Raw genomic sequence first — 19,882 nt, 5'->3', positions numbered from 1 at the left:
ACAGGGCAGGTGGTGCTGATTTAGGCCAGTGACCAAAAAAAAAAAAAAAAAATCTCCCGAGGTGCCTGGGACATTGCCTGCCTGAAATCCCAAAACTCCACTTTTAGGCTTTCAGGTTTTTCCAGTTTCTGGAAACTACCTATTAAAATACATTCCTGGCTGGAAAATGTTTGTATTTAAATATCGAAGTAATTATTATTCTTTTGAGACGGTCTTCTTCTGTCACCCAGGCTGGAGTGCAGTGGCTCGATTTCGTCTCACTGCGGTCTCCACCTCCCGGTTTTAAGCAATTCTCGTGCCTCAGCCTTCTGATTAGCTGGGATTACAGGTGCCCGCCACCACGCCCTGCTGATTTTTGTATTTTTGGTAGAGACGAGGTTTCACCATGTTGGCCAGGCTTAAGGGATCCACCCACTCTGGCCTCCCACAGTGCTGAGTGTTGGCGTGTGCCACCACTCCCGGCTAATTTTTGTATTTTTAATAGAGGCGGGGTTTCGCTATGTTGCCCAGGCTGGTCTTGAACTGCTGACCTCAGATGATCCACCTACCTCGGCCTCCCCAAAGTTCTGGGATTACAGATGTGAGCCACCACAGCCGGCCTATTTAAGAACTCTTTAAGGACTTACAGGATAATAACAAGCAGCTCCAATTTACAAGCTGAGTCGTGTTAAAATATATATGCTAACTGGAAAGTCAGGACACATTTCACAGTAGAAAAGACTTTATAACTGCGAGGGAGACAAGGGACAGTGGGAACAAAGTCTTGAAGTCCAGAAACAGTATGCATTATACAGGACACCATGAAGTTTGGTTTTATCAGTAATTTTTGAGTCATGAGGAGCCTTGAAGTTGCTGTTAATATGATTAACCCAAATTACTTCACCTGTGTTCTACAACTGGGCCTTGAGTGGGAGAAGAAATGAAACTGGACAAGTCTCAGGCAAGGAACAGTGTGGGACCCAATTAAGCAACCAAGGAAACAGTTTTGGGCTAGAAGGAACCTTAAAGAGAATAGCCAGAATCTTATTTTATTATTATTTATTTTATTTATTTAGTTAATTTTTTTTTTTTTTGAGACGGAGTCTTGCTCTGTCACCCAGGCTGGAGTGCAGTGGCACGATCTCGGCTCACTGCAAGCTCTGCCTCCTGGGTTCGCGCCATTCTCCTGCCTCAGCCTCCCGAGTAGCTGGGGCTACAGGCACCCGCCACTGCGCCCGGCTAATTTTTTGTATTTTTAGTAGAGACGGGGTTTCACCTTGTTAGCCAGGATGGTCTCCATCTGCTGACCTCGTGATCCGCCCGCCTCGGCCTCCCAAAGTGCTGAGATTACAGGCGTGAGCCACCGCGCCCGGCCAATATTATTATTTATAAAAGAGACAGGGTCTTGCTCTGTTGCTCAGGCTGGAGTTCCGCGCAATCACAGCTCTCTGTGACATCATCCTTCTAGGTTCAAGCCATTTTCCCACCCCTGCCTTCCGAGTAGCTGGGACTACAGACGTACAACACCACGCCGGGCTAATTTTTGTATTTTTTGTAGAGATGGGGTCTCACTATGTTGCCCAGGCTGGTTTGGAACTCCTGGGCCCAAGTGATCCATTCCTCTCGGTCTCTCAAAGTGTTGGGATTACAGGCGTTAGCCACCGCTCCCGGCCTATCAATGTTTTTCAAAGCGATATCCCAGTACCACCAGAATCAAAATCACCAGTCCAAGGTAAAATTGTCAGTTAAGCCCCAGGAGATCCCTAAAGAATTTGAGTCTAGGGCTTTAAGACAGCCTTTGGACTTTGAGACCAGCCTGGCTATTTTTTTTTTTGAGACGGAGTCTCACTCTTGTTGCCCTGGCTGGAGTGCAGTGGCGCGATCTTGGCTCACTGCAACCTCTGCCCCCTGGGTTCAAACAATTCTGCCTCAGCCTCCTGAGTAACTGGGATTACAGGCACGCGCCACCACCCCCGGCTAATTTTTGTAATTTTAGTAGGGACGGGGTTTCGTCATGTTGGCCAGGCTGGTCTCAAAGTCCTGACCTCAGGTGATCCGCCCGCCTCAGCCTCCCAAAGTGTTTGGGATTACAGGCGGGAGCTACCGCGTCCGGCCAAGGCGGCCTTCTTAAGAAGCGCGCGTAAAACCCCAACTTCCCGCTCTGGCTCTACGGCCGCTGGGGATCTGAGTAGGCTCCTCCCCGCCCTGGCCCCGCCCCTCCCGGCCTCCCGCCGCAATCTTGGCGGGAAGGCGCCGGCAGCTAAGAAGCCGAAAGATGTCCAGGTCGGGCGCGGCGGCTGAGAAGGCGGACTCCAGACAGCGACCCCAGATGAAGGTGAGAAACGGACTGGTGCTTATAGGTGTGCTGCTGCCTCGGTTTTTGTGAGGGTTATGCTGGACACAGGCCCGGGAGGTCGAGGGCACCTGGCACCGGGGGTAGGCAGGGGATCCCTGCCCTGAGGCCTTCAGCTTTGACGAAAGGTTCTTATCAATAACCCTAGAAAGAGTGGGAGAGTCACATCTGGGATTCCCTTTCTTCAACCTTCTGCGTTTGTTTCTGCCACAGTTATGATCGGCTTCACACTCTTTAATTCCAGACAATTCGCAGCTGACAGTTGGGGTATTGCCTCAGTCACAAATGCTAGTTATTATTATTATTGGTCTGGAAAACTCTTACGGGCAAATGTGCCCAGTAAGTGAATTCTATTGAGGTTAAGGTTAGTGAATTACATATCTAGATTTTGGAGGGGAAAGTAAGTTTTCTTACAGGGCGTCAATTTGGAGTTATTTATTTTTTTGAGCCTAAGTCTCACTCTGTTGCCCAGGCTGGAGGGCAGTGGTGTGATCTCGGCTCTCTGCAGCCTCCGTCTCCCGGGTTCAAGCGATTCTCCTGCCTCAGCCTCCTGAGTAGCTGGGATTACAGGCGTGTGCCACTATACCCAGCTAATTTTTGTATTTGTAGTAGAGACGGGGTTTCATCATGTTAGCCAGGATGGTCTCGATCTCCTGACCTCGTGATCCGCCCGACTCGGCCTCCCAAAGTGCTGGGATTACAGGCGTGAGCCACTGCACCTGGCCTCAATTTGGATTTATATTGTCATTGTGAAATGGGAATTATTAGATCTGTTGGGGATCCTGTAAGAAAAGGCACAGGACTTGGAATTCTAATATTCTGTTTTATTTTATTGATCTGAATAGGTAAATGAATATAAAGAAAATCAAAACATCGCTTATGTGTCTCTGAGACCAGTACAGACTACAGTTTTAATAAAAACAGCTAAGGTCTATCTTGCCCCCTTTTCACTCAGTAATTACCAGCTAGACCAGCTTATGTGCCCCAAATCCCTATTAGAAAAGAATTCTAACAATGAAGTGGCATGTAAGAAGACTAAAATAAAGAAAACTTGCAGAAGGATTATACCTCCAAAGATGAAAAACACATCTTCCAAGGCAGAATCCACGCTGCAAAATTCATCCTCAGCTGTTCATACTGAAAGTAACAAGCTACAACCCAAGAGGACGGCAGATGTGATGAATCTCAGTGTCGATGTGGAAAGTAGTCAGGATGGAGACAGTGATGAAGATAACACACCAGGCCCGGTAAGAACTTAATTAGTAGCTTGTTCTAGTTTCTCTTTTTTGAAATTTGAAGTTCTGATAAATCGAAGTTTTTCAAGGATCTCTCTGGTACAAACAAATTATTTCATCATCTAATGTAAGTATAAATGTAATAATAAATTTTTATTATTTTTAAGGTTTAACAAATAACTTCCTTGGGTTATTTTTGCTCTTGCTGTTGATGTGTCAATGAAAGGATCGACTTAATCTTTACTCTGCTTCCCTTTTTCTTTCTCTAAACTAACTGCATATATTTTTGGGTTTAGTCATACTTTATGGTGCCTTGCTCACCTTTACATATTTGTGTACAGTATATCAGAAGTCATCAGTTTGTGGGACATAGTATTGACTGACCTTTGATATCAGGGTAGGGAAACATAAATTGATTATATGGATGTGTTGAATAATATTTCCTTTAAATGCAAAAGGAGACAAATCACAGAGTAGATAAGATACATGAGAAACACATTTGTTCTATATAATTCCAATCAATTTAAGGAATTTGGTGTGTAAATTTTTTTTTTTTTTTTTTGGAGATGGAGTCTCGCTCTGTCGCCCGGGCCAGAGTGCAGTGACACTATCTTGGCTCGCTGCAACCTCGGCCTCCCAGGTTCAATAGATTCTCCTGCTTCAGCCTCCTGAGTAGCTGGGATTACAGGTGTGCTCCACCACACCTGGCTAATTTTGTTTTTAGTAGAGACGGGGTTTCACAATGTTTGTCAGGCTGGTCTCTAACTCCTGACCTTGTGAGCCACCTGCCTCAGCCTCCCAAAGTGCTGGGATTACAGGGGCGAGCCACTGCGCCCAGCCTGGTCTGTAATTCTTTTGGCTTCTACTGCCTACCAGGAGGGCTGTGCTCCATTCAAAGTGACAAATTTTAACTGGACAAGATAAAACATACATAGCACATGACACAATGTTGCTGGAACTCGGAACAGAAAATGATAGTAGGGAAAGGGAGATGCTATAATCCAAGGCTTATTGTTATGAAATAGAAGTTTGGTTTATGCTTTCTCATCCCAGAGTTAACCAGCACTCATAGTGGGACAGCATGGGGTGAGTATTAAATGAGTTGGACTTGGGGTTGAGAGCCTAGCATGGCCACTTCTTTTTTTTTTTTTTTTTTTTTTTTTTTTTTTTAAGACGGAGTCTTGCTCTGTCGCCCCAGGATGGAGTGCAGTGGCATGATCTCGGCTTACTGCAAGCTCCTCCTCCTGGGTTCACGCCGTTCTCCTGCCTCAGCCTCCTGAGTAGCTGGGATTACGGGCACCCACCACCATGCCTGGCTAATTTTTTATGTTTTCAGTAGAGACGAGGTTCCGCCGTGTTCGCCAGGATGGTCTCGATCTCCTGACCTCGTGATCCGCAAGCTTCGGCCTCCCAAAGTGCTGGAATTACAGGCGTGAGTCACGGTGCCTGGCCTAGCACGGCAACTTCTAAGAAACCTTGTTCCTTTAAGCAAATCACCTTAGGAGATTGGATAAAATCTGTGGTTCTCAAACTTTAGGCTATATCAGAATTACCTGGAGAGTTTGTTAAAACTCCATTGCAGGGCCCCACCAACAGTTTCTGATTCAGAAGTTGGGGCATACAATTTGCATATCTTTTTTCTTTTTCTTTCTTTTTTTTTTTTTTTTTAAATAGAGATGTTGGTGGGGTGGGGGGTGGGAGGTGTTGCCCAGGCTGGTCTTGAGCTCCTGAGCTCAACCAATCCTCCCACCTCAGACTCCCAAAGTGCTAGGATTATAGGCTTGAGCCACCACACCCAGCCCAATTTGCATATTTAACAGTTTCCTAGAGATGCTGATGTTGTTAGTCCAAGACTGCACTTTGAGAACCACTGGATTAGGTTATCCCTTTGGCCTCTTAGACTGCAAGATTTTGCAGAAGCCGGGCGCGGTGGCTCACGCCTGTAATCCCAGCACTTTGGGAGGCTGAAGCAGGCCGATCACCTGAGGTCGGGAGTTTGAGACCAGCCTGACCAACATGGAGAAACCCCGTCTCTACTAAAAATACAAAATTAGCCAGGCGTGGTGGCACATGCCTGTAATCCCAGCTACTAGGGAGGCTGAGGCAGGAGAATCGCTTGAACCTGGGAGGCAGAGGTTGCGGTGAGCCGAGATCGTGCCATTGCACTCCAGCCTGGGCAACAAGAGTGAAACTCCGTCTCAAAAAAAAAAAAAAAAAAAATTCTGAAGAATACAAGGTAAATATAAAGCAGACTTTAGTTTGATGTAATGGAATAGGTCCGTTAATAGAGTTGCTCCTAAAGAAAAAAAAATTAAAAATTAAAAAAAAGAGGTGGACAGATCACCTGAGATCAGGAGTTCCAGACCAGCCTGCCCAAAATGGTGAAACCCCATTTCTACTAAAAATACAAAAAATTAGGCTGGGCATGGTGGTTCATGCCTGTACTCCCGGAACTTTGGGAGGCCGAGGTGGGTGGATCACTTGAGATCAGGAGTTGGAGACCAGCCTGGCCAACATGGTGAAACCCCGTCTCTCCTAAATATAACAAATATTAGCCAGGCATGGTGGTGGGCACCTGTAGTCCCAGCTACTCGGGAGGCTGAGTCAGGATAATTGCTTGAACTCAGGAGGTGGAGGTTGCAGTAAGCCAAGATCACGCCACTGCACTCCAGCCTGGGCGACAGAGTGAGACTCTGTCCCCACTTTCCCCCACCAAAAAAAAAAAGAAAATATAAAAATTAGCCAGGCGTGGTGGCAGTTGCCTGTAATCTGAGATACTCGGGAGGCTGAGATGGGAGAATCGATTGAACCTAGGTGGTGGAGGTTGTAGTGAGCCGAGATCAGGCCACTGCACTCCAGCCTGGGTGACAGAGCAAGACTCTTGTTTTAAAAAAGTAAATAATAAAACCTCCCAAAAAGCTGGGACTACAGGCATGTGCCACCTTGCCTGGCTAATTTTGACTTTTTATTTTGTAGAGATGTGGGTGTGCCATGTTTATTGCCCAGGCTGCTCTAAAACTCCTGGGCTCAAGCAGGCTGCCCACCCCGGCCTCCTAAAGTGCTGGGATTACAGGTGTGAGCCACTGAGCCCAGCCAAGATACTTTTTTTTTTTTGAGACAGGGTCTCACTCTGTCACCCAGGATGGAGTGCAGAGGCACGATCTCAGCTCACCGCAACCTTCACCTCCCAGGTTCAAGCAATTCTCCCATCTCAGCGTCCCGAGTAGCTGGGATTACAGGCATGTGCCACCATGTCTGGCTAATTTTTTGTATTTTTAGTGGAGACGGGGTTTCTCCATGTTGGCCAGGCTGGTTTTGAACTCCTGACCTCAAGTGATCTGCCTGCCTCAGCCTCTCACAGTGCTGGGGTTACAGGCGTGAGCCACCGCGCATGCCATGTCTTTCTTTCTTGGTTCTTTCATTTTGGTGAAGTACAGCTTTCTGAGAAAAAGTGTGTAAGAGGCAAATACTTCGCATATCAGAGAAAGTTTTTTTTTTGTTTTTTTTTTTGAGACAGAGTCTCACACTGTCGCCCAGGCTGAAATGTAGTGGTGCGATCTCAGCTCACTGTAACTTTTTGTTTTTTTAATAGAGATGGGGTTTCACCATATTGGCCAGGCTGGTCTCAAACTCCTGACCTCGTGATCTGCCCGCTTCAGTCTCCCAAAGTGCTAGGATTATAGGCGTGAGCCACTGCACCTGGCCCAGAAAAAGTCTTTAGCTTTATATTTGATTGATGACCTAACTGGATTTAGAATTGTAAGTTGAAAATAATTTAATCTTTCCTTAGAATTTTTAACGCATCGTTCCATTGTCTTCCAGCTTCCTTCAATGTTGAAAGTTTGTGCCATTCTGATTCTGGATTCTTTGTGATCTTTTTTTTCCCCTCTGCATGCTTTTAAGATCTTTTCTGGCTAGGTGTGGTAAGGCAGGCCTGTAGTTTCAGCTACTTGGGAGGCTAAGGCTGGAGCCCAGGAGTTCAAGGCTGCAGTAAGTTATAATCGAGCCAATGCACTTCAGCCTGGGTGACAGAGTGAGACGCTATCGCTTTAAAAAAAAATTGTGATGACATGCCGAGGCCCGGGTTCGTCTTCGTTTTTTTGTTTGTTTTGTTTTCTTGAGATGGGGTCTCACCCTGTCGCCCAGGCTGGAGTGCAGTGGCACAGTCTTGCCTCACTGCAACCTCTGCCTTCTAGGTTCAAGCGATTCTCCTGTCTTGGCTTCCTGAGTAGCTAGGACTACAGGCACGAGCCACCACGCCCGGCTAATTTTTGTATTTTTAGTAGAGATTAGGTTTCACCATGTTGGCTAGGCTGGTCTGGAACTCCTGATCTTAGGTGATCCACCCACCCAAAGTGCTGGCATTACAGGCATGAGCCATCGCACCTGGCCTGCTTTTTTTTTTTTTTTTGAGACAGTCTTGCTCTTGCCCTGGCAGCTAGAATGCAGTGGTGTGATCTCGGCTCACTGCAACCACTGCCTCCCAGGTTCAAGCAACTCTCGTGCCTCAGTCTCCCAAGTAGCTGGGATTACAGGTGTGCACTACCACGCCCAGCTAGTTTTTTTGTATTTTTAGTAGAGACGGGGTTTCGCCATGTTGGCCAGGCTGGTCTCAAGTTCGTGGCCTCCCAAAGTGCTGGGATTACATGCATGAGCCACTGCGCTTGCTTGCCTGGGTCCTTTTTCATTCATTGTGCTGCATAGTCATTGGGCCTTTTCAATCTGGAAGCTTATGTCTTTAGTTTTGAGAAACTTTAAAATAATATTTGTTTTCAAACTATTATTTTTTAGAGATGGGGTCTCACTCTGTTGCCCAGGCTAGAACACAGTGGTGTCATCATAGCTTACTACAACCTTGAACTTCTGGGCTCCAGTGCTCCTCCTGCTTCGGTCTCCCACTTAACGTTATTTTTCTTTCTTTTCTTTTCTTTTTGAGATGGAGTCTGGCTCTGTTGCCCAGGGTGGACTGCAGTGGCGCAATCCCGGCTCACTGCAAGCTCCGCCTCCTGGGTTCATGCCATTCTCCTGCCTCAGCCTCCTGTGTAGCTGGGACTACAGGCGCCCACCACCATGCCCCACTAATTTTTTGTATTTTTTAGTAGAGATGGGCTTTCACTGTGTTAGCTAGGATGGTCTCAATCTTCTGACCTTGTGATCTGCCTGCCTCTGCCTCCCAAAGTGCTGGGATTACAGGCATGAGCCACTGCTCCCAGGCCTTTCTTTCTTTTTTTTTGTTTTTGTTTTTATTTTTTGATATGGAGTCTCGCTGTGTGGCCCAGACTGGATGGAGTGCAGTGGCATGATCTTGGTTCACTGCAACCTCTGTCTCCCAGGTTCAAGCAATTCTCCTGTTTCAGCCTTCGGAGTAGCTGGGACTACAGGCATGTGTCGCCACGCCCGGCTAATTTTTGTATTTTTAGTAGAGAACGGGGTTTTGCCATGCTGGCCAGGATGGTCCTGATCTCCTGACCTGGTGATCTGCCCTCCTCGGCCTCTCAAAGTGCTAGGATTACAGGTGTGAGCCACCACCCGGCCTCCCATTTATATTATTTTTTAATAATTGATTCTCTTCCAATTTCTCTGCAGTTTCTCGAACAATGAATTGGATATTGGACCTCTAAGACTGAGTCCCTATTTTTTTGTCTTTTCTGTCCATGTGTTTATCTTTTTGTTCTACTTTCTAAATTTAAGCCTTATAATGGATTTAGAAACTTGTTATTGAGTTCTTACTTTTTGAATTTTCTTTTCTTACAGTATTTTGCTATTTCCTGAATATACTGTCTTGTATCTCAGGGTTTTAAAAAATTAGCTTACTGTTACATTAGTGGCTTTTTAGGAGAAAGTAGAGACATGTACTTATTCACTCTACTGCATTTAAAGGAAGTTTTTTTGTTGGAAAAAAAATAACTTTTTTTTTTTTTTTTTGAGACGGAGTTTCGCTCTTGTTGTCCAGGCTAGAGTGCAATGGTGCGATCTCGGCTTGCTGCAACCCCAACCTCCCAGGTTCAAGCGATTCTCCTGCCCCTGCCTCCCGAGTAGCTGGGATTATAGGCGCCTGCCACTACACCTGGCTAATTTTTTTTGTTGTTGTTTGTATTTTTAGTAGAGACAGGATTTCACCATGTTGGCCAGGCTGGTCTCAAACTCCTGACTTCAGGTGGTCTGCCCACTTCGGCCTCCCAAAGTGCTGGGATTACAGGTGTGAGCCACCGTGTCTGACCAATTTTTATATTTTTAGTAGAGATGGGGTTTCACCATTTTGGCCAGGTTGGTTTTGAACTCCTGACCTCAGGCGATCCATCCACTTCAGCCTCCCAAATTGATGGGATTACAGGCGTGAGCCACTGCCCCTGGCCAAAAATAACTTTTGTGTAATAGTACAATTAATTGCCACTAGGAAATAATTTGCTACTAGATTATACTAGTTGATTTCTAATATCAGATCACTTCTTAACTGGGAAGCCGTACAGATATTCTGGGGGTATCCCAAATCCAGACTTACTGAAATATCCAATTCAGCAAACGTCTGTTTTGGTAAGATGGCATGAAATGAATAGAGATAGTACAATTTGAAGTAAAGTATTCATGTAGAAAATGAAACATGTAGTTTTGTGAAGTGCTTTTCCTATAGATTATATAAAGTAATGGAGTCTTTTTGGTGTAATTTTATAGGATGATTTTTCAGGATTGTCACCCTACGAAAGGAAGAGACTGAAGAACATATCAGAAAACGCAGACTTTTTTGCTTCTCTTCAGTTGTCTGAGGTTTGTGTGGAGTCTGTATTTAAAATCAAGATGCAGGGCTGGGAACAGTGGGTAGTGCCTGTAATCCTGTCACTTGGGGAGGCTGAGGTGGGAGAATCGCTTGAGGCCAGGAGTTCAAGATCAGCCTGGGTAACATACGGAGACCTGCCCCCCCACCCCCCAATCTCTATAAAAAGTAAATTAGTTGAGCATAGTGATGCATGCCTGGAGTCCTAGGGGTGGCTGAGGTGGAAGGATGGCTTGAGTTTGGAAAGTCAAGGCTGCCATGAGCTATGATTGTGCCACTGCATTCCAGCTTGGGCAACAGAGCAAGACCCTGTCTCAAAACAACAACAACAACAACAGCAATAAAACCCAAGATGTCATAACTCCCACCGGGTCAATAATATATCAGGTTTCATAGTGTCAGATGAGGGAGGGTAAAATAGGAGCAGGTTTTGTGCTTAATAGGAAGAGGTTACTGTATTCCATTAATTCGAAGGCATTATTTTTTTGTCTTTTTTTTTTGACGGAGTTTTGCTCTTGTCGCTCAGGCTGGAGTGCAATGGCACGATCTCGGCTCACTGCAACCTCTGCTTCCCGGGTTCAAGTGATTCTCCTGCCTTAGCTTCCCGAGTAGCTGGGATTACAGGCGCCCGCCACCACGCCTGTAATTTTTGTATTTTTAGTAGGGATGGGGTTTCACCATGTTGGTAAGGCTGGTCTCGAACTGCTGACTTCGGGTGATCTACTCACCTTGGCCTTCCAAAGTGCTGGGATTACAGTTGTGATCCACCACGCCTGGCCTGTCTTTTTTTTTTTTTTTGAGACAGGGTCTCGCTGCGTTGCCCACACTGGAGTGCAGTGGTGCTGATCATGACTCATGGCCTATCTTAAGGATCTTTAGTTCCTGAATAGACCTTAGTTTAGTGTGGGTATAGTAGCAGATACTTAATATTTTAAAAGGTAAGATACGTAGTTATAACATTTTTACATGATTTTTATACTTTACAGTCTGCTGCAAGACTCCGTGAAATGATAGAGAAGAGACAGCCTCCTAAATCCAAGAGGTAAAATATCTAGTTTGCAATGCCTGAACCATGATACATTGCTCAACTGTTTTATAATTTGAAAAAAGTGATTTGACGTAGTAAGCTTAACAGATCATAAAGTGCTGTTTAATCTCAGTCCCTCTGGGATCTCTGAGGGAATGCTACCCTTTAATAACTTTACAATTCTCATCTTCATCAAAGGAATATGGAGCAAATAAAATTGAGAGCTGAATTTTGTTTATATTTATTGTTGCTACTAATGGAGGGAAATCTTTATTTCCACTAAATTATTGTCACTTAGAAAACTATTATTATTAAAAATTCTTCTACTTTCTTTTAATTTTTCTAGCCATCTTTTTGCGTCTCAATTTGTTTTTGCTTTCTTAGTCCTAGAATAAAGGAAAGTAATTAACATTTATTGAACATCTATGAAACGTACTGCAGTGATCTAGCAATTTTGTCCTATATTATCTCATTTAACTCTGACAACCACTGTATGTGGTAGGTAATATATTCATTTTGTGAGTTAGAAATCAGGCTCAAAAGATAAAATTGCTGGCTAGGTGTGGGGGCTCATGCCTATAATCCCAGCACTTTGGGAGGTTGAGGCAGGGGGATCACCTGAGGTCGGGAGTTCAAGACTCACCTGACATGGAGAAACCCCATCGCTACTAAAAAAAAAAAAAAAAAAATTAAAAATTAGCCGGGCGTGGTGGCACATGTCTGAATCTCAGCTACTCAAGAGGCTAAGGCAGGAGAATCGCTTGAACCCGGGAGGCGGAGGTCATGGTGAGCCAACATTGCACCATTGCACTCCAGCCTGGGCAATAAGAGTGAGACTCCATCTCAAAAAAAACAAAAAACAAAAAAACAACTATTTGCTGAAAGTCAAACAGCTTATAAGTGGTAGCTTTAGGATTTGAACTCCAGGGTTTTAAAATTTTGAATTATCTCCATTGCATTTTAGTAGTGCTTACATATAAATGAAGAAACTAAAAATCTTGGTATCATTAGCTCATTTGTTTAGTGCCAGATCCTAATGAAATGTAGCTTCATTTACTTGGTTTGATTCTGTTACAGGACAATTAGCTTGAGAAAAGCTAGACCTTTAATCATGGCCAGGTATTTTCAAGTGCGAAAAGTTACTATAAGAGGAACATCATTAACACTGGAAAAACAGTAGCACTGGTCCTGTTGCCAGCTGATTAGTAGCTTTACATTTCCATGTTTTTTAGTAGCCAAGATTGGTGATTTCTTCCTGAATCACAAAATTCCAGCCCTTAATAGTTGTATAGGTAGTAGCAAGTTGATAGTATGAAAGTTGTATAATGTAGAGGAGAAAGTGTAGCCTTTGAGATTTAGCAAATTTGGGTTCAAGTTTTGATTCAGTCACTTACAGCTATGATAGTAACCTACAATACTTTATATAATTTTTCTTTCCTTTTCTGTAAAGCTGGCATTATGCTAATCTAGAAGGATTTAAATTTTTTGAAAATTATTAAATATACATATAAAAAGGTACATATAATGTATTTGTGTAGTTGAAAAATTATACAGGTCCCATCCATGTACCTGCCATCCAGGTCAATAGAAATTACAAATACCCCTGAAGGCCCATATATACCCCTCCCTCCCGATACAACCACTATGCTGAATTCTATGGTAATATTTCCTTGCATTTATTTATTGTTTTTTTGTTTTTTGAGATGGAGTCTCACTCTGTTGCCCAGTCTGGAGTGCAGTGGCACGATCTCGGCTCACTGCAACTTCCACCTCCCAGGTTTATGCCATTATCCTGCCTCAGTCTCCCAAGTAACTGGGACTATAGGCGCCCGCCACCATGCCTGGCTAATTTTTTGGATTTTTAGTAGAGACGGGGTTTCACCGTGTTAGCCAGGATGGTCTCGATCTCCTGACCTCATGATCCGCCTGCCTCGGCCTCCCAAAGTGCTGGGATTACAGGCGTGAGCCACCGTGCCCAGCCTATAGTTTCATTTTTATTTATTTATTTTTTTGAGACACAGTCTCGCTCTGTTGCCCAGGCTGGAGTACAGTGGTATGATCTTGGCTCACTACAGCCTCTGCCTCCTGGGTTCAAGAAATTCTCATGCCTCAGCCTCCTGAGTAGCTGAGATTACAAGTGCTCATGACCATGCTTGGCTAAATTTTGTATTTTTAGTAGATATGAGGTTTCGCCATGTTGGCCAGGCTGGTCTGGAACTCTGGACCTCAAGTGATCCACCCGCCTCAGCCTCCCAAAGTGCTAGGATGACAGGTGTGAGCCACTGTGCCTGGCTATTGATTTATAGTTTTACCACCAATGAGTATATCCTTAAACACTGTATTGTTTAGCTTTGTCTTTTTTTGGTGTTCACATACAATATGCCTTTTTTGTATTCTGAGATTTTCTTATTTTGCTCATCTTTACGTATTTATGCTTTTAAATTTACCCATGTTGATGTGCACAGCTTTATTTCATTCTTTTTTTCTGCTATATGCTATTCCACTGTATGAATGTACTACATTTTATTCCACTGTTGATGAACAATTGAGTTGTTATTTTTATTATGAAAAGTGCTGCTCCAAACATTCTTAAGTCTCTTAGTGCTTATGTATGGGAATTTCTTTAGGAGTAGATTTCTAGGAGGATTGTATGACAGCCCATATTATTCCATATACGCAGGTGTCTTTTTTGAGGATTAAATATGAGATGGAATGTTGACTACAGTTTTTAGTATATAGTGTACTTTCAATCAATAGTAGGTTTTACTAATTCTGGAACTAATGTGGACTATAGCTGATAATTTTTTATGTGAATTTTTGGAAATAATTTCAGAGGCTTCTCTTTCCCCAACATTTTAAAATGAATTACTTTTTTTAAAATGAAAAAATAGTGCCTAAAAAAATAGAGCATGTGTATTATTTAAAAAGTAAACTACAGTGTATGGAAGGGAATGCAGTGAAACGTTTAAGTTTCCTTCCTATTTTGGACTTTAGTTTTCAGGCCTTTTCCCTAGAAGTAGTAGTTTTATGTGTATTCCTCCATAGGTAACCTCAGCATGTACAAATGTATGTGTATATGTAACCTTTTTGTAAACATGTACTGGACTTTGTTTTTGCTTTTTATAACCGAGGGTTCCTTTCAGCAGTGCATAAAGATCTATATCATTCTTTTTATGGCTGCATATTATTCTTTTAGATATGTATACCATAATTTAACAGACCTCACCTCCTTTTGATGAACATTTAGGTTTGTTTTTTCCATACTTCTTATTAAAATAATTGTGACCATGTATATATATATATCTGTGCAATTTATAAATATGTCTGTGGGATATACTCCTAGAAATTCTCTTTTTAATATTAGTAAATACATTTTATTGTTTTGTGAGTATAACATGAATTTTTCCCCACTCCTTTAGAAAGAAGCCTAAGAGAGAAAATGGGATTGGATGTAGAAGGTCAATGCGATTACTAAAAGTTGATCCTTCGGGAGTTTCATTACCAGCAACTCCAACACTGCCGACATTAGTAGCAGATGAAACTGTAAGAAAATGTGCAAATATAATATTTTAATGTAATAAAATACTGAAAAATTTGAAGTGTTGAAACTAGACTAAAAGTTCATTAAATTATGTTTAATTTTACATTTCATTAATACTTGAATGTTGTATGGTTTTGTTTTGTTTTGTTTTTTTGAGATGGAGTCTCACTCTGTTGCCCAGACTGGAGTGCAGTGGCATGATCTTGACTCACTGCAACCCCCTCCTCCCGTGTTCAAGCAATTCTCCTGCCTCAGCCTCCCGAATAGCTGGGATTACAGGCACATGCCACCATACCTGGCTGATTTTTTATATTTTTGGTAGAGACGGGGTTTCACCATGCTGGCCAGGCTGGTCTTGAACTCCTGACCTGAAGTGATCTGCCTGCCTCGGCCTCCCAAAGTGCTGGGATTACAGGTGTGAGCCACTGTGCCCGGCCCATTTGTATGGTTTAATGAGTAAGATTTCAAAGTTGTAAAGACTGGATTGGATTCTGTATTTCTGCAGGACTTACCTGCTGTAGGATTGTGGGTGAGTTAATTAACCTTTCTGATCATTTCCCCATTAAAAAAATGTCAGCAATAATAGAACCCTCAGTAAATATGTACAATTTTATGTCAGTTTAAAAAAAAACTCAGCTACTGTGAAGATAAATGAAATCATATCTATAAAGTTTCTCACATATTAAGAGCTTAGTAATCAATAGAATATAGTTATTAATGTTAATAAATAATACGTGATAATGTGTAGTTTAATTTTAGTGAGTAGAGTTTTATTTAGCAAACATTTTCTAAATATTTTTTTATTCAAGAACACCTATTTTTAATACTTTATATGTAAGTGTTTAATTGTAAATAGGAAGATAGCACTAATTAGGCTGGTGCTTTGGGAGCAAATTGCAAATCTAGGTGTTACGGGAGGCAGTGTAGAAGAGTAGCTTCAAATTTTTTTAAGCCTCAGCCCACAAGAAATATATTTATGGCCAGGTGTAGTGGTTCATGTCTGTAATCCCAGCACTTTGGGAGGCTGAGGCAGGAGGACTGCTTGAACCCATAAGTTTGAGACCAGCCTAGGCAACATCAAGAGACCCTGTTCTTACAAAAAAAATACAAAAATTAGCTGGGTGTGGTGGCATGTGCCTTTAGTCCCAGCTCCTCAGGAGGCTGAGGTGGGAGCATCACTTGAGACATTAATTAAAAAGAAGAAAAAAGAGAAATATATTTACATTGTAACCATTACACATATATGCAACTGAAACCACAGTTTGTCAAATGGCACTACATGTGGTACACTTTGGTATTTCTTTTTTTTTTTTTTTTTTCTTTTTGAGACAGAGTCTCCCTCTGTCACCCAGCCTGGAGTGCAGTGGCACAATCTCGGTTCACCGCAACTTCTGCCTCCCGGGTTCAAGTGATTCTCATGCCTCAGCCTCCAGAGTAGCTGGGACTACAGGCCTGTGCCACCACGCCTGGCTAATTTTTTTTTTTTGAGACAGAGTCGCTCTGTTGCCTATGCTGGAGTGTGGTGGCGTGATCTCGGCTCACTGCAAGCTCCACCTCCCGGGTTCATGCCATTCTCCTGGCTCAGCCTCCCAAGTAGCTGGGACTATAGGCGCCCACCACCACACCTGGCTAATTTTTTTGTGTTTGTAGTAGAGACGGGGTTTCACCGCGTTAGCCAGGATGGTCTCTATCTGACCTCGTGATCTGCCCGCCTCGGCCTCCCAAAGTGCTAGGATTACAGGCGTGAGCCACTGCGCCCGGCCCACGCATGGCTAATTTTTGTATTTTTAGTAGAAATGGGGTTTCGCCATGTTGGCCAGGCTGGTCTGGAACTTCTGGCCTCAAGCTATTTGCCTGCCTCAGACTCCCAAAGTGCTGGGATCACAGGTGTGAGCCATGTACCTGGCCTGGTATTTCTATTCTATTTTCATTCACTAAAACAAATTGCTAGTTGTGACATATTAACATGATTTCCCACCCATTAATTGGTTACAAACTGTTTAAAAAAATACTAATGTAAGTATAATACTGAGTAATGATTTAAGATAATCTGAGTCAATTCTCAGCTTCTCCAGTTATTGGCTGTGTGACGTCGAGCAAGTTAACTCTTCTTAAGTTTCTGGGTTTTTTTGTTTTTTTTTGTTTTGTTTTTTTTTTGAGATGGAGTCTTGCCCTGTTGCCCAGGCTGGAGTGCAATAGCGCAGTCTCGGCTCACTGCAACCTCCACCACCTGGGTTCACACGATTCTCCTGCCTCAGCCTCCTGAGTAGCTGGGATTACAGGTGCCTGCCACCACGCCCAGCTAATTTTTGTATTTTTAGTAGAGATGGGAGTTCACCATATTAGCCAGGCTGGTCTCGAACTCCTGACCTCGTGATCTGCCTGCCTCGGCCTGCCGAAGTGCTGGGATTACAGACTCTAAGTTTCAATCCACTGTCTTTAAAATGTGATACCTCATTCCCTAGGTTGTTGAGAGGATTAAATGAGATAATACGTTATTACTTTATAGTGTACGTGGCATTCGTTTATTGAACAATTATTTTGAATGTCCATGATATGCCACCATTACTGTTGATGTTGAAAGTGAAGTTGTGGGGAAAACAGGCAAATACCCTTGTCCTCCTTGTGTTTACATTCTAGGGCAGGGAGCCCAACAAATAACTTTTTATTTTTTATAACAGCCTTTGTTACCTCCTGGGCCTTTAGAAATGACTTCTGAAAATCAAGAAGACAACAATGAACGATTTAAAGGATTTCTGCAGACATGGGCAGGAATGAGCAAGGTATCACTTGGGAAGGCTAATAGCCTTTAGAATCATCTGTTAAGGAAATATATATATACGTATATATGCATATATATGTATGTATATATACGTATATATACATATATATACATATATATGTATATATACGTATATATACATACATATACATATATATATATGTAGAAATATATATATATATTAACTCAGTTCTTTGATCTCTCCCAATGTTTCAGCCAAGTAGTAAGAACACTGAGAAGGGGTTATCTAGCATTAAAAGGTAAGTTGAAATTCCCTGTGTTTCTTTTATGTTTTTTGAGATGTTTGAGTTATAAAGACTATACACCATTTTAGGGAATTTTGAAAGTGAGATGAAATGTTTCCACCCTAACAACTGTTGTTTTTGTGTATTTCCTCTCAAGTGTTGCCATATACAATACCACTAGGATATAAGCTTCATGAGGGCACTTCATGAGGTTATTTCAATAACCGGAACAGTGCCTGGCACATAATATATGTTCAATGTTGAATAAATGAGTGAATCCACATACATTTTTACTATATGTTGTAATGTATATACAATTTTGCATTACACTTTTTTTTCTTTTTTTTTTTTTGTTTTTTTGAGACAAGGTCGCCCTCTATTGCTTAGGCTGCAGTGCAGTGGCACTATCTTGGCTCACTGCAACCTCTGCTTCCTGGGCTCAAATGATCCTCCCACCTCAGCCTCCCAAGTAGCTTGGACTACAGGCGTGCACCATCACATCTCACTAATTTTTGTATTTGTAGAGATGAGATTTTGCTGTGTTGCCCAGGTTGGTCTTGAACACCTGGGCTCAAGTGAGCCATCTGCCTTAGACTCCCAAAGTGCTGGAATTACAGGTGTGAGCCAGTGTGCCTGGCCTGCATTATGTTTTTTTCATTTGTGGTTGCATGTTACTAGCGTCTTTAAAATTATTGAATAATTATAAAATCCCATTGGGTAGAAGGAGTTCACTTTTCCTCCTACCTGCTTGGTATTTGCGGTTGTTTTCTATTTAGCTTTGTGTGTTTGTGTATGTGTTTGTTGAAGTATATGGATATGATAGTGGATTATTTCTTTAGGTTAGATTTACAGAAGTGAGATTAATGCGTCAAATATTGTGAACATTTTTATGGCTTTTAGTACACATTGCCGAATTGTTTCTCAAAGGTCTTTTTTTTCTTCTGAAAATTTTATATGAATTTACTCTTCCATTAGCAATATGTGTGAGTATGTGTATTTAACTGCAGCCTACCAGCTTTTGGTGTTATTAAAATTATCAAGGCTAATTTAAAAAGTCAAAGAGTATTGCTTAATTTGATTTCCTTGGTTACCAGGAGATTGAATAGTTCGCATATTTATTTGCTAATTGTGATTTTTCTTTTTGAATAATCTTTTACTTATTTTGACTATTGAGATTGGTTTTACTTACAAAATTTAACTTTGTAATTTTCTTAGCTACAAAGCCAATTTAAATGGCATGGTCATTAGTGAAGATACTGTTTACAAAGTTACCACAGGCCCAATATTCTCTATGGCTCTCCACCCATCAGAAACTAGAACTTTAGTAGCAGTTGGGGCCAAGTTTGGGCAAGTTGGACTTTGTGATTTGGTAAGTTATTAAATTTCTTGAATATATTATAGTTTGACTAAAGCAAATAGTCTGGAAGAGAATAGGCTAGAGCCGTGTGTTTATAAATGTTGCGTGAGACTTACAGTTTTGGGCTTTATGATGCTTTATGATTCCAAATTTTAGAAATCTGGAGGAATTTAAATTTGCTTTATAGAACTTTAATATTTTTAGCTTGAATATCATTAACCATCTGGTCATAAATTAACTGCCAGAAAACTTTGTTACACTTTGTGTGATCTTTTCACATATATATTTAAAGTGGCCGGGCGCGGTGGGTCACACCTGTAATCCCAGCACTTTGGGAGGCTGAGGTGGTCGGATCACCTGAGGTCAAGAGTTCGAGACCAGCCTGGCCAACATGGTGAAATCCTGTCTCTACTAAAAAATACAAAAATTAGCTGGGCGTGGTGGTAGGTGCCTGTAATCCCAGCTACTCAGGAGGCTGAGGCGGGAGAATTGCCTGAACCCAGGAGACGGAGGTTGGAGTGAGTCGACACTGTGCCATCCAGCCTGGGCGATAGAGTAAGACTTCATCTCAAAAAAAAAAAAAAAAAAAAA

The 19,882-nt window shown here is 42.4% G+C and overlaps 1 protein-coding gene across 3 annotated transcripts in view; it reads left to right on the top strand.

Moving 5' to 3' along the window:
• The first annotated feature begins 1,985 nt into the window (after positions 1-1,985).
• The window catches only part of WDR76 (WD repeat domain 76), a 41,060-nt gene continuing 23,163 nt past the window's right edge, over positions 1,986-19,882 (top strand). The window contains exons 1-8 of one of the 3 annotated variants that reach the window (XM_032175392.2): positions 1,986-2,314; positions 3,178-3,579; positions 10,240-10,332; positions 11,326-11,381; positions 14,786-14,909; positions 17,589-17,690; positions 17,906-17,949; positions 19,150-19,303. In XM_032175392.2, coding sequence (XP_032031283.1) covers positions 2,255-2,314; positions 3,178-3,579; positions 10,240-10,332; positions 11,326-11,381; positions 14,786-14,909; positions 17,589-17,690; positions 17,906-17,949; positions 19,150-19,303 — 1,035 coding nt within the window. In that variant the 5' untranslated portion in view covers positions 1,986-2,254. The remainder of the gene's footprint in view (positions 2,315-3,177; positions 3,580-10,239; positions 10,333-11,325; positions 11,382-14,785; positions 14,910-17,588; positions 17,691-17,905; positions 17,950-19,149; positions 19,304-19,882) is intronic. The other 2 variants (XM_032175389.2, XM_032175394.2) reach the window with 2 other exon arrangements.

The sequence above is a fragment of the Hylobates moloch genome, unplaced genomic scaffold, assembly GCF_009828535.3.
Source record: "Hylobates moloch isolate HMO894 unplaced genomic scaffold, HMol_V3 SCAFFOLD_14, whole genome shotgun sequence".
NCBI lineage: Eukaryota > Metazoa > Chordata > Mammalia > Primates > Hylobatidae > Hylobates > Hylobates moloch.
This window is presented reverse-complemented; position numbering and strand designations above follow the sequence as displayed.